Source organism: Rhincodon typus, chromosome 6, assembly GCF_021869965.1.
Source record: "Rhincodon typus isolate 14 chromosome 6, sRhiTyp1.1, whole genome shotgun sequence".
NCBI classification, from domain to species: Eukaryota; Metazoa; Chordata; class Chondrichthyes; order Orectolobiformes; family Rhincodontidae; genus Rhincodon; species Rhincodon typus.
In genome coordinates this window covers 49,468,487-49,483,112 of record NC_063337.1, presented here as the reverse complement: position 1 = coordinate 49,483,112, position 14,626 = coordinate 49,468,487, and the positions used below count along the sequence as shown (strand labels likewise).

General features: G+C 37.8%; 1 protein-coding gene across 1 annotated transcript in view; it reads left to right on the top strand.

Moving 5' to 3' along the window:
• LOC109912248 (interleukin-1 receptor type 1-like) overlaps positions 1 to 14,626 on the top strand; it is a 55,591-nt gene that overhangs the window by 12,181 nt on the left and 28,784 nt on the right. Inside the window, exons 4-7 of the mRNA XM_048598321.1 lie at positions 1,457 to 1,625; positions 3,322 to 3,390; positions 7,472 to 7,604; positions 10,740 to 10,888. Of these exons, the coding sequence (XP_048454278.1) occupies positions 1,457 to 1,625; positions 3,322 to 3,390; positions 7,472 to 7,604; positions 10,740 to 10,888 (520 nt within the window). The remainder of the gene's footprint in view (positions 1 to 1,456; positions 1,626 to 3,321; positions 3,391 to 7,471; positions 7,605 to 10,739; positions 10,889 to 14,626) is intronic.

Below are 14,626 nucleotides of genomic sequence, written 5' to 3'. Positions count from 1 at the left end.
AATTGACTGGCATATGATTATTTGGCATTTCCCTTGCACCCTGTTTGAATAGTGGCACAACAAGTGCAGATCTCCAAACTTCTGATACTTCACCTGCATCTGTGAGGATTGGAAAATGATCTTTAAAACATCTATTGCTTCCTTCCTAGCTTCTGTTAAGAGTCTAGAATATAATTCATTTGGGACTGGCTATTTATCCACTTTCAAAAAGGTTAATGCCTCCATTGCTTCCATTCACATTTTGCTTATTTTTATCTGATCTTTCACATTCCCTTTAACTAGCACGTCTGCATGAATTTTTGTGAAGACAGAGATAAAATACTTCCCCATTAAAATTGCTGCACAGATCTTCAGCATTAATACCCAAGTTACCACGTACATCTCTGATAAGTCCAACCATTTCCTTACTCATCATGTACTGATAAAAACATCTTTTTGACTTTCCTTAATTTTACCAGCAAATATTTTTGATACCGCCTCTTTTCTTTCCTAATTTACTTATTCATTTCACCCCTGTAATTTTAATACTCCTCTAAGCATCATAAAATATTATTTTTCTTGAGATTGTCATAATCTCCATTTTTCTACTTTATCTGTATGCTTCTGGATAACCAGGGAATTCTAGATTTGGCAGAACTCCTTCTACCTCACCATAACTTTCAATGGCCTTCTCCTTTTGTCTCCTATTCCTTTTGTCCATTATCAATCCCCTCCCTTTTGATTATTGGCCCTTTCACCATCTCCCTAGGTGTTCTTGCTCTTAAAGATCCCACTCCCATTGAGGTCCCTATGCCCAGTGTTGCCGTCACGCCCTCCTCATTAGGTACAACTGTTCTTTCTCCCTGCCTGACAGAACATCTTACCCAACTGTGTTACCTGCCCTTAAAATCCAGCTCTCACCCTTAATTTTCCCGCCTTGCTCCATGACTGTTATTTCTCTCTCTGAATCCCAGTTTTCTCCCTAGATTCCACAGCATTCCTCCATTGTCTCCAACAATCAAGTCCTTAAATTCCATTCCTTATGTTACACTTTCAACCAGACCATCTCTGTGTTAATCTTACTTTTAGGTTGGTCCCCTTTAGTGAAAACCCCCAGTGATATTTCTCCCCCTCTTCAATTGAGTCCTGCTTGCCAGGTCTGGTCAGGTATGTATTCCTGAAAATCACGTTATCTGTACTTCCACCTCCACTGTACGTTTCTCTCCTCGTTGAATAATACATGGCATTGTATCAACGATCCATCACCATTATGACAAAGTAGGCAGTTAGTTTAGCTAACAACCTTATTTCCAGCTCATTATATTACTTCACATTGATTATTGCTAACATCCAGGTTTAATTTTCCACAGCCTGTAAGTTATGTACAAATCGGATGCAAATTTGCTAACAACCAAAAATATGATTGATAAGTTAAAAATGAAACTATACAAATTTAGACCATTGCTTTCCGTTTCAGGATTGTATCCCTATTACAATTGACAATAAAAAATATTTTAGTGATGATAATAAACTGACAATCAGCAATGCAGATGATGAAGATACTGGAAATTACACATGTAAACTTGAATACAAGTATCTTGGGAAGAAATATAATGTAACAAGAACAACGCAACTAAAAGTGAAAGGTAGGTGAATTGGTAAACATATCAGCCTTCATCTATGTCTTCTAGCAAAAGTAAGAATGTGGATGTTTGAACAATGTGATATATTTTACAGAACTAATTTAGGACAGAGATTTGCCCTTAGACATTGGATAGAAGAATAGCGCTCACAGACATAAGGGAAAGGATATCTGCCTCTTCAGTTGTGGAATGGAGTTGGAAAAGATTATTTAGGAGGATTGGAGTAAAATTTGTCATGTGATCCAAATTGTTACGTGCATAAATTTGCTTAATACAGTGTTACACACATAAATAATTTGAAACATACAATAAAGTTAGTTTTGTAGCACAATTTCTGTTTCTTATGTATTTGTGATATCTGGGTGACTTGTATAAAATGCATTACAGCAGTAGTTTGTACATATGAGAGATTTTAAAAGTCAGGTAATCATTCAACTGGTCCACAACACTAGCATCTACTCTATATTCACAAAGTAATGTGATCTTTAGGAGGCAGAAACATTATCTGTTATGGTCTTTGCATATCATCCAAACTGCAACTGATAGAATGGGGAGATAAGAAAGAGAGAGAGAGAGAGAGAGAGAGAGATGATTCTGGGAGTTGGACAACAGAGAGTGGATCTTCAAAGAGGCAAGTGTGAGAAAGAGATTGTTCAATGATAAGCTGGTGGAAGGCTCTCCTACAACTTTTCATAAACGGAGAAGGGAAATTAACAAGAAATTTACACACAGATACTTCCATTGTTCTTATTTGGATGGGAAAGGTAAGAGACATAAATCAATCCTACTGAGGAGCTTAAAGTGCATCTTTATATAAAAATTACCTGTTAAAGAGTAGAATCTGCATTCTCTGTCCATTGAAATGAGGATGACATCTGCCATGCTCCATAATCTGTGTGTCCTCCAGTGACTCAGCACACCAGTTCTTGGGGCTTTTGGGCAGAGAGTATGTGAGTTTCCCTGGAGAAAGGAGGATTCTCTAGTCAGGATTCCGCTCTCCCTTGTTTCAGTTGTATTGCTTCATCAAAGCAGTTTCAGAAGTCAATTTCCCGCTTTTTGCAGCTTGTTCAATGAGTCATTATCACATCGCACATTTTATGGCAGTATCCTCCACAATGTCAATTTGTTCCCTTTGTAATAAGGTCTTCAGAGTGTCCACAAAATGTTTTCTCTGCCTTCCTTTAGATCCATTGCCATCCTTAAGTTGAGAAGAGAGTTTGCTTCATAGAAATAGAATAGCCCGTTGGGGATTAGGGAAAGATTCTGCTGAAGTGAGGGAAATAAAGAGAGTGCTGAGTAGATTACGCTAATGATTGGCAGAACCTCTGCGCTCTTAGTGTTGCTGAGTTATTTAGCCATTTACGACCTCATCCACTCCCTTGTAACCTTTGGGCAAATACTGGGGACCTGACATTTCCAGATCCTGTTGGACTTCTCTCCCTCTCCGTTGCACTTTCAACTGACTTACATCATCTCAAGACCAGGGACATTTTAGGCTGTACAATCTCCAAACAGAGGACAATATATGTACTGGCGATGCCCCCCTGTGCTGTAAACATTCTGTGATGCAACGACTCTATAGCATCTCAAAATTAATGTCATCATTTACTAGAATTGAATAGTTGTATTCCTGCCCATTTGTAGTTGCATATAGAATATCTTCAATTGTGATCTTTACATTCTGAATTGATTGTTTCAGAAACAATAAACAATCCAACACAACCAGAAATGATAAGTCCTAAAAATGAAACAATTGAAGCAAGACTTGGTAAGTATAAAGAAATAGCCATATCTTCTTGAGCTTTCATTCTGTATCAAATAATCTAACAGTACTTCAACGTTTATTGTAATGCTGGCAGTAAAATATTGATGACTTTTCACATTAATTTCATCACATGAATGTTGAAGACTTAATGATCGAAAGATAATAATTAATTTTCTAGAGAAGCGATCGTTTATTTGACGACATTCACAGTCCCATTCAGACTGGTAAATTCTCTTCCCTCAAAGTAACCAATATGCCATATCTGTGGTTAGAGACGTTAGCACAATGTGCATTAACAACTTAAAACGATGCCTAGCGAACTGTCAACATGAAAATGGAATTAGAGATTTCCTTGCTTGTTCAGTAGTTGAATGGTCTGAATGATACTGAGTAATTTGAACAAAGAAAATCGTAGGAGTAATTTAAACATACACCCAAGACAGGTGTGACATCAGTGGAGAGCTCAGAAACAACATCAGATATGTAACTCCCTTGTCTGCCTGGCTGAACTTGTTTTCACAGCAAACAACTTTTTCTTCATGAATGCTCTTTCCCTACTTTCCTTCCAGGTAAAAGATGCTGCACTGCATACCCACATTGATACTAGCTATAGCCTATCTTCTGATGCGATGTGTGAAACACACATTTTTTCCAGTTTTATCTCCTAACCTCCTTTTCCTGTACATTGATGAGTGTATCAGAGCCACCTCCTGTTCTCACCCTCAATAGGAAATCTTGTTGACTTTGTTCCAATTTCTACCCTTCTCTCATCAACACCTGGTCCATCTTTGGAACTTCCTTGCCCTTTCTCAAATTTTCTATTTCCATCTGTGTGGATAGGCTATCAACTACACTCCACATCTGCAGAATCTCACAGCAACCTTGACCACACTTCCTTGTGACCTTCTTCCTATTCCATTCTTCTCGTTCAATCTTCTTCCTCAACCATGGATTCTTACCTACTGTAAAGGTCCTTGACCATGCGTAATGTATTTCACAGATATTCTCTCACCTCTTCCTCTTCTGCCCAGATTCTTCATAGGAGTCTAAGGAGAAAGTGCTGTAGAAGCTGAAAGGTCGGAAGGTGGATAAATCACCCAGATTGAACAGACTACATCCCAGAGTTCTAAAAGAGACAGCTGAAGAGATTGTGGAGGCATTTGTTGGTAATCTTTCAGGAATTATTGAAGTTAAGTAGGGTCCCAGAGGAGTAGAATATGGCTAACGTAACACCCCCGTTTAAGAATGGAGGGAGGCAGAAGACAGGAAATTATAGGTCAGTTAGCTTGAACTGGGTCATTGGTACGATTTTAGAGTCCACTATTAAGGATGAGATTGCAGAGAACTTGGAAGTGCATGGTAAAATAGAGCTGAGTCAGCATGGCTTCATCAACGGGAGCTCATGATTGACAAATCTGTTAGAATTCTTTGAGGAGGTAATGAGCAAGTTAGACAAAGGAAATCCACTAGATGTGATCTATTTGGATTTCCACAAGGCATTTGACAAGGAGCCGCACAGGAGGCCTGCTAAATTAGATAAGAGCCCATGGTGTTAAGTGCAAGGTATTGGCATGGATAGAGGTTTGGCTGACTGGCTGGGTCTTTTTCAGGATGGCAACTAGTGATTAGTAGAGTTCCACAGGGGTCAGTGTTAGGACCACAACTATTCACATTATGCATTAACAATTTGGTTGAAGGAACTAAGGACATTGTTGCTAAGTTTGCAGATGATATAAAGATAGGTGGAGGGACAGGTAGTGTTGAGGAGGCAGGGAGGCTTCAGAAGGGATTGGACAGACTAGGAGAATAGGCAAAGAATGGTAGATGAAATACTATGTGGGAAAGTGTAAGGTTATGCACTTTGGTAGGAAGAATAGAGGTGTGGACTCTTTTCTAAATGGGGCAAGGCTTCTGAAATCTGAAGCACAAAAGGATTTTGTCCTAACTCAGGATTTTCTTAAAGTTATTATAGAGGTTCAGTAGACAGTTAGGAAGGCAAATGCAATGTTAGCTTTCATTTCAAGAGGGCTAGAATACTACAGCAGGGATATACTGCTTATGCTGTATAAGGTTCTGGCCAGACTGCATTTGAAATGTTGTGAGCAATTTTGGCCCCATTTCTAAGGAAGGGTGTGCTGGCCTTGAAGGGGGTCCAGAGGAAATTTACAAGAATGATCCTGGGGATGACGGGCTTATCATATGAAAAGTGGTTGACGACTTTTGGGTCTGTACCCAATGGAGTTTAGAAGGATGAGGGGGATATCATTGAAACTTACAGGATACTGATAAGTTTGAATAGAATGGATGTAGAGAAGCTGTTTCCACTAGAAAGAGAGACTAGGAATCGAGGGCAGAGCCTAGAAGGGGTGACCCTTCGGAACTGAGATGAGGAGGAATTTCTTCAGCCAAAGGGTGGTGAATCTGTTCATCTCATTGCTGCTGCAGGTCGTGGAGGCCAAGTCATTGAGTATGTTTAGGGCAGAGATAGATAAGTTCTTGATTAGAAAGGGGATCAAATTATGGGGAGAAGGCAAGAGAATTGGGTTGAGAAACATATCAGCTATGACCGAAAGGTGGAGTAGACTCTATGGCCTTATTCTTCTCCCATATCTTATGGTCTTATAGAGTCCACCGGTCCTCACCTTCCACTCGACCTGTTTCTATATTCAATGATCATCCATCTTCATTTTCACCACATCTAGTGAGATTCTCCCACAACATATCTCTTTCCTTGGCTTGTGTGCGGCAGCATTTCGAAGGAACTGTGCCCAGTGCGACACCCTGGTCACTCCCCAGTCAACCCCTCTCCACACCGCTTGCCTTTCTCACAGCTTCATTCTGTGTGAGAATCAGAGATGCAACACCTGCCCTATTGCCTCAGCCTTCTTACCTTCCAAAGCCTTCAACATCCTGTCGATGTAAAATAGTGATTTCTTACATGGAAACATAGATTGTAGGAGCAGTTGTAGGCCTGCTCTGCCATTCATTATGATCATGGCTGATCGTCCAATTCAATAGCTTGTTTCTGCTTTTCCCCTATATCATTTAGTCCCAACTGCTATATCCAACTTTTTTTTTGAAATCATCCAATGCTTTAGCCTCGACTGCTTTCTCTGAAAGTGGATTCCACAGACGTATCAGTCTCTAGTTGAAGAAATTTCTCCTCACCTGAGATCTAAATGGTTAACCCTGTAGATCCTTAGACTGTGATCCCGGTTCTGGGCTCCCCAGCTATCGGGAACATCCATCCTGCGTCTATCCTGTCTAGTTCTGTTACAGTCTTCCAATGTAGTACTCTGCATTTGCTGCTTACAATGTGATCCCCCCTGTACTGGGGAAACCAAGAGCTGAAGACTGACTACCTTATGGACCACTTCCTTTTAGTCTGCAGGCATGACCCTGTGCTTTTGGCTGCCCATCATTTCACTTTTGTGCATTGCTCTCAATTTGACCTTTCTAGCCTTGGCTTTCTGCAGCCTTCCAATGAAACTCAACATAAGCTTGAGGTACAGCCCTTCATTTTTTCACTGAATACTTTACTGCTTTTTGCATTCAATACTGTGTTCAACAATTTTAGATCTATCCTCTGTTGCCATTTTATTTTGTTTCTTTCTTGAATGATTAATTAACCCAATTATTTGTCCCATGCTGAAGCATAATGGCAGATTTATTTTTCAGTATTGAATAATGTATTGTTAAATAGTTACTATGTTGATAAATGTGTCACTAAGTGAAACTGTTTAATTATGTTAGTTCAATTAGTGATATGGTACCTATTAGTGATGTTATTTGGGTTTTATTAATTTCCTATTGTTCTTTATGACTCAAATAATTAAAGTAAAAGGTTAATAATTTCGAGGTATTATCAGGAAATCCTTCAGGTTCCACTAATTTCCTCTGTGTAATTTCAACCTTAATGTTTAAATGTGAAACAAGAAACATATTGTATGACAGGGAACCAGATTGATGTTTTCTTACATTGGCAGTAATCAGTTTGATTAAACTTGAAAGGGTGCAGCATTATTTTATTAATTATATTTCTGTATTTTAAGACTGCAGTAGTTTTTTTCTGATTATTTCACAGGCTCAGAGCTAAATATGACCTGTGAAGTTCTTCTGGGATCAGGCAAAGTGGAAGCATTTTGGGGGCTTACCTGGAAAATGAATAACACTGATATTCCCGAAGATATGGTCAGAATTAAGCAAGGAAACAAAATGTATGTTGTACTTTAATCCTTAGTCAAATTGATTGCTTATTAGAGAAGTGTGGGATAATGAAAATAAAAACTGTAAATGCACCTAATGATTATGAAAAAGACTTTGCTGGAGTTAAGCCACTTGACTCTCGCTGTGTCTGTCATAAGATATTAATGTGAAATTTACAAATATATATTTAATGATACAAAGGTCCTTTCTTTCTTTCATCATTACATAGAATGGAATTACCTTGTACTTACATAATTAGGATGTAAGTAAGGGAAGAACTCTGTGTAAAAGATCAATGAAACGTGAGCACAAATATGTTAGCCGTGTCATTATCCTTTCTCATATTTTCTCATTGTTTTATGCCTCTGTTGACTCATGTGCTAAAATCCATCTTAGTTTCACTTAAAATTTTCCACCCCAATCTAAATTGTCCTACATATGAATTTTCTACAATTAATATTAGGCACAGTCAAAGACATTTGTCCTGATGCTTTGTTGCAATTATTTTTTCTGTTTCTTTTGTTGCAATTTTATTCTAACAGTAGAAGTCCGTTCAAAAATTGAAATGCTTCTACAACTGCAAATTCCAAAATGTGCTGTGGCTTTTTATGTGCCAATAATAACTACTTTTAAATTATGTTACAATGTCTATGGGGAAATTATAAACCAAAATCACAAAATGACCACCCAAACAAAAATGTAATTAAGATGTTACATTTTGTAACTTTAGTCTTAAAAAATTCAGTCCCAATGCAAATAAAACATGAGTTAGCAGGCAAATGATATTTTAAAGACAAAGGTAAGTTTCACATTACAGAGCAGATGTAACATATGCACATTATCTTATATGCACTTTAACCGTCACATCACTCCCTGGGACAGGTGATATTACCTATGGTTCCATGTTCTCTAACTCTGCCTTTGGTAGATAAGAGTTTCCCACGGAATCAATTCAGCCCTTAAGATGTATTCACTCACAGCTATGTTTCACACAAGACTTCCACAGGCTGTTCACTCCTGCAAAACTTCATCAAAAACCAGGTTCACAACAGTCCTGGTGGTAATTTTCCCCAGGGATCCTTTTATGAGCCCCTTTAATAAACCCAGTGAAGTAGTCTGGTTTGATTTAGCAAAACTGAACCAATAGCATTAAAACTGTACAATTCACAAACCTTCAGCTTTCTGTCCTATCGAAGTGTATTATATAAACTTGTGTATTCATGTATATGCCTTCTCTGTTCTCCTCTCTGCTGTGACTTGCTTTCATTCTTACATTAACAACTGCTTTGTCTGCCTTCTTTGTGTCTGGTCGCGTGGCATTTAGTATCTTAATGTCCATCTTGTTGGTACTGTTTACAGGTCAAAGGGTTACTGGTTCACATGAACCAAGAGTTATATTATTCAAGAAAATTAGAATTGATCCCTTTACGATTTGTGCAAACTTTTAAAAATCTATTTCATGCATTCTTAGACACAATTACAAACTTTAAAGAAGTTACAAATTTTCCTTACTGTAATGCTTTTGGGTCAAAGACTTCACTATTTTAATTCCCATACTTACAGAAGGAATGTAGGATGTCAAACAGTGTTTTGTTTGGATCTTGACTGTTTACACATGTTTACATTTTGCCATACGTTTATGATTTGGCAGGAAATTTGGGTTCAAATGGATAGTGGCAAAATTAGCACACAAATGGATGTAATTTTAACTTATTTAGGTTAAGGTTTCCAAAAATGCCTCAGTTGAAATTTAAGCTGATGTTTGAATGTACACAGTCAAACTTCTGTTCTCTCAGGGAGATCTGCATCATAATCTTTCCAAATACAATAATGATGGAGCATTGTTATTTGCATTACTTGCACTACCACCAACAGTGAACTTGTCAGCAGTGTAACTCTATTGCAGTCAGAGCCAATGTAAAAATTATTGTTAAGAGCATAACAAAGGAGTAGCCATAAGGTGCCTTGAGCTTGAACAGCCATTTAATAAGACCATGGCTGAACTTTACATCAACATCTCTTTCCTGCCCTGTTCCCTTAATCATTAGTCTGCGTAAAGCTATTGATCTCCATTTGAGTATACTCAACAACCAGAAATCAATGCCCTCTCTATTGGTGAGTATAGTGTTCAGGCAGCAGATTTATCATGTGAGAATGTGGCAGGTTGGGGCACCAAGATTTTCCAACCTCTGCTCTGATTAATCTCTGAGGCCAATTTGTATTTAAAGAAAATGACCCCTGACGGAAATTTATCCCTGATTATGTACATATGCCAAATCATTGTGGTTCAGCAAGATGTATGTTCCTGCTACTTCTCTGGGGCCTGGGACGACTAGTGGATGACACCAATAACAGAAGGCAAGAATTGTGTGTAAGATAGATGCAAAAAGTTAGAGACAATTAAAGGAAGCTGCACTGTATACATTTTTCTTTTAAACACATTGCCTTGAAATAACCATGAAAACAATTTCCCAGTGGCCAATAAAAAAAACAAGCTCAGTGTAAATAGATAAGTGTTTATACCCACCACCATGACTCATGAAATCGGGAAACTTGGTGACAGCATGTTCATGAGACTGAAAATAATATTCCATGTCACCTTCTCTATATTTTGATGAAGAATTTCCTATGCTTCATGTGGGACAAATGTTTGGGACATATGTAATTTCCCTACTACTTGGGAAAGAGATGAAAATCATTTCCAGGAACTGCAAATTCATCATGACCCATATTACCGGTGATAAGCTCATCTCGTATGTCGATCTTGCGAATGTCACACACTCCTCACACTTTATCTCTCATACTTTCAAAGTCTCAAAAATATAATAAAATGAAGTCAGTTATTTCCACTTTTTAAACTCTTGATGTTCTGTTTTCTCTTGAAAACAGGATGGTGAAAGATTTCCACAGCTAGATACTTACTAGCCTGTTGTTGTAATTGGGCAATGACATAGAGGCAACTACAAGTTTAAACACATCTCAGTCTTGGTAGCTAAGCACAAAATATCTACAGCTACCATTTAATTACTGTATCTATTTGGACTGATGTTTTTCAATGTAATGCTTTTTCAAAGAAGCAAAATTCTGAATAATTGTGTACCAAATGATCAACATTTACAAATTGTTTTATTTTTATACTTCCACAGTGACAAAAAAGAAGCTAAGCATACAGTAGTATCTTTGAGAACTTTATCAATCTCCAAAATCATTGAAGAAGATTTTCAAACCACATTTGAATGTTTTGCACATAATCCACGAGGCAATAGTCATGGCTTTATAAAAATTATACCTCAATGTAAGGTTTGCTTTTGAGCTTAATTTTTTACTTGAATAAAGGTATTTTGCTATTTTCATGTTTAGTTTATCAACCAGTCTATGCATATGTAATGCAAAATTTAAAGCATTGAGAAAAACCTGTTTCAATTTTGTATGAGTAGGACAGGAATTAATGTTTCCATGGTGGTCCAGGCATTGGCTTAGCTGTAAACTCAGAGGAAATATTTGTTCATCCTTTCCGTGGAATAGTGAATAGTTTCAAATTTACTGTTAGCTTTCAGATCAGTTTTCTCAGCAGTTTTCTTTTTAATATTCGCAATTCATATTTGTGATGGGTAATTGTTAACATAATAGGAAGCTGGTCATCACTTGTCCCTAAAAACTGTTGAGCTAGAAGCAGGTATCTGAAGTGATTCAATTTAATTCATTTATTTTTGTGACATCCTGATGGATTCATTCATTGCTGCATTTTCTGGCCTGAATGTTAGTCCATCCACTCTTATTGTGTAATTTTGAGGCAGTTCCTTTCTGGTGCCAATGCCTCTGCTCAGTGCCTGGTGAGATTTCCTAGTTATTTTCTAATGTAATTGTTACCCTTTAGGCCAGGAATGGGCAGTCTGCATCTTGTCATCTTAAAATGCTGATTTTTTTAATTGCATTATTTTACCTTGTTACGCTGCACTTCTCAGACGCCATCCCACTCAGAGCTCGCCAAAAGAATAGGTAAGGAATGACACTGGTCTTGTTTTATAGTAAACTTGACTTAGTGCTAGCTGTCACTTGTTAGTTAAAAGTTATTAGTGTAATCTCTACTCTGGAGATCTGGGACAGGATTTTGTATTTTTATGCGTCAGTACACTGATATGTAGTTCTCAACTCTGTACTGTCTTGAAAGCAATTATCCAGCACAAATTTCCCTTTGATTGGCCAAATAGTGGCCAGAACTTGCCTTGCAGAACAGTAGAAAAATTCTTCGGTGTGTTAACCAACATTTATGTGCAACCAATTTTACCTAAACAGATTATCTGCTCGTTCATCTCCTTTACTATTTGAGGGATCTTGCTGTGCTCAGACTAACTGCTACATTTCCCCATATTATGACAGAGACTACATTTGAAAACAATTCATTATTCACTTTGGAACCTTTTAATGTTGTGCAAAGTGCTATTAAATGCGAATTTTTCTTTTATAAGACCTCCTGCTGCAAGTACAAACCTTCAAACACTGTGGCCTTTATAACAGAAAGGGAGCAAGATTGATGGAGGAACAGGGTTAAGTTTTAAAGCATTTATTTTTACAGCATGGAATTAATACACATCCTATTTTAAATGAAATCACAGATACTTGTAAGTTAGTTTAAAAAGTCTAGATGTTGAATGAGATCTATAATTAGACAAAATGAGGAAGGAAGGCAAAATGTGAATCAAATATTTTTAAAACAAATTAGTTCTTATTCCACGTACTGGATGATGATTTCAGAGAATAAGTTCATAAGGTCTTGCAAACTTCAATGGAATATCAAACCCTATAGAGAGAGAGCCGGGCGGGGGGCGTGGGAGTGTGTGGAGGGGAAGCAGACACAAGGATATATGAAAATATGCAGTTGGAGCAGCAATATGACTCTTGGCCTCTTGCTCTAAGAATTAATAGGATCATTGCTGAATTAGTTACGCCACATTCCTGCCTACCTCCATAACACTTCACCCCTTTGCTTAATAATGAGACATAGGAGTAGAAGTAAGCCATTCAGCCCATCAAGACTGCTCTGCCATTCAATGATGTCAGAGCTGATCTGATAATCCTCAATTGAATTTTCCTGCTTTTTCCCAATAACCCTTGGTTCCCTTACTGATTAAAATCTCTTTATCTCAACCTTGAAAATATCTAATGACCCAGCATCTACTACCATCTGTGGCAAAGAATTCCACAGATTCACTACCCTCTGAGAAATGAAATTCCTCCTCATCTCCTTTTTAAGCACGTGATCCCTTATTCTGGGATTATACCGTCTGTCTTAGTCTCTCCCACAAGGAGATACAAACTTCCACATCTACGCTGTAAAGTCCCCTAAGAATCATGCAATGTTTCAATAAGGTTGCCTCTCATTCTTCTAAACTCCAAAAGTACAGGCCCAACCTACTCAACCTCTCCTCATAACGTAGTCCCCTATACCTGGAATCAACCTCGTGAACTTTCTCTGGACTGACTAAAAAGCAAGCGCATCTTTCCTTAGATATAGGGCCCAATGCTGTTCATAGTATTTCAGCTGTCCTCTGACTAGTGCCTTGAATATTTTTAGGACAATTTCCATATTTGTGTACTACATTCCCCTTGAAATAAGGCCAACATTCTATTTGCCTTCCTTATACTAACTTTAGTGATTTATACATGAGGGCTCCCAAATCCCTTAGGATTCTATAGTCACAGTTACTTTATTTAAATCCTTTCCTCCTTTCCCTTCTTAGTAATTTAGTAAGTTTGGAATAGCATTTATGTTTTCTACTGTGAAGACTAACGCAAAGTATTTGTTACAGTCCTCTTCCATTTCCTGGTTCCCCATCATTATTTCCCCAGCCTCATTATCAAAGGGATCTGTGTTAATTTTGACCTCCCTTCCTTTATATATATTTAAAGATACTCTTGCTGTCCATTTTGATATTGCTTGCAAGATTACTTTAAAGTATATCTTTTCACACTTTATTGTATATTTAATTATCTTTTGTTGGTTAAACCTTTCCCAATCCTCTGGGTTGCCAGTAATCTGTAAAGCACATTGTATGTACAGTAGAATTTTTAATAACTAGAACTTATGGGACCAGGAATGTGATCAAATATTCTGGTTGATCAAGTGGTCCACATAACCAATGTAAAAATGCACACTAAGTAATATAAACGTAATGCAGGGGGTATAGACATCACTGTTATACTTTATTTACAGCATAAATCACCTAAATAATAACTTAAATAAAACTTACCCGGCAGAGAGCCTTCTCACTCACAGCCTCAACTAACTACTCTGATATTGCAGAAATCGTGATAACACAGTTAACATTTGTTATTTCAGGTATCATAGTTTTTGCCAGTTTGTCAAGTGTGCCGGTTCATTAGGTGCTGGTTAAAACAAAGTTTGCTATATACCCTTCCTAGAGTCCTACTTTTCCACTGGGATATTAGTTTGCTGTGAGCCATAAATTACTTTCTTAAATATGTGCCATTTTATCTCAACTGTCTTTGGTGTTAAATATCTTTCTCAGTCCACTCCAGCTAGCTCTGCCTTCATTTCTTCATAATTACCTTTATTGAAGTTTAGCACACTTGTTTCCAACACAAGTTCCTCCCTCACAAACTAAATGCTAAATTCTACCATCTTATTGTTGCTGCTTCTTGAGAGATCTTTTACTCTGACATCATTCATTAATCCTGCCTCACTACACCTCACCAGATCCAATATAGCCTGGTCTCTGGTTGGACCTATAACATATTGTTCTAGGAGACTGTCCTGAATACACACACTGAATTCTTCCGTATGACTACCTCTGCCAATCTGACTATCTATATCTACATGAAGATTCAAGTCACCCAATATTAATGTATTGCCCTTTTTCCATGCCTTCATTAATTCCTGGTTTATTCTCTGTCCATTGTATAGCTACTTTCAGGGAACCTATAGACCACTCTGAGACAACAAGGTGCAGGGCTGGATGAACACAGCAGGCCAAGCAGCATCATAGGAGCAGAGAGGCTGACGTTTCGGGCC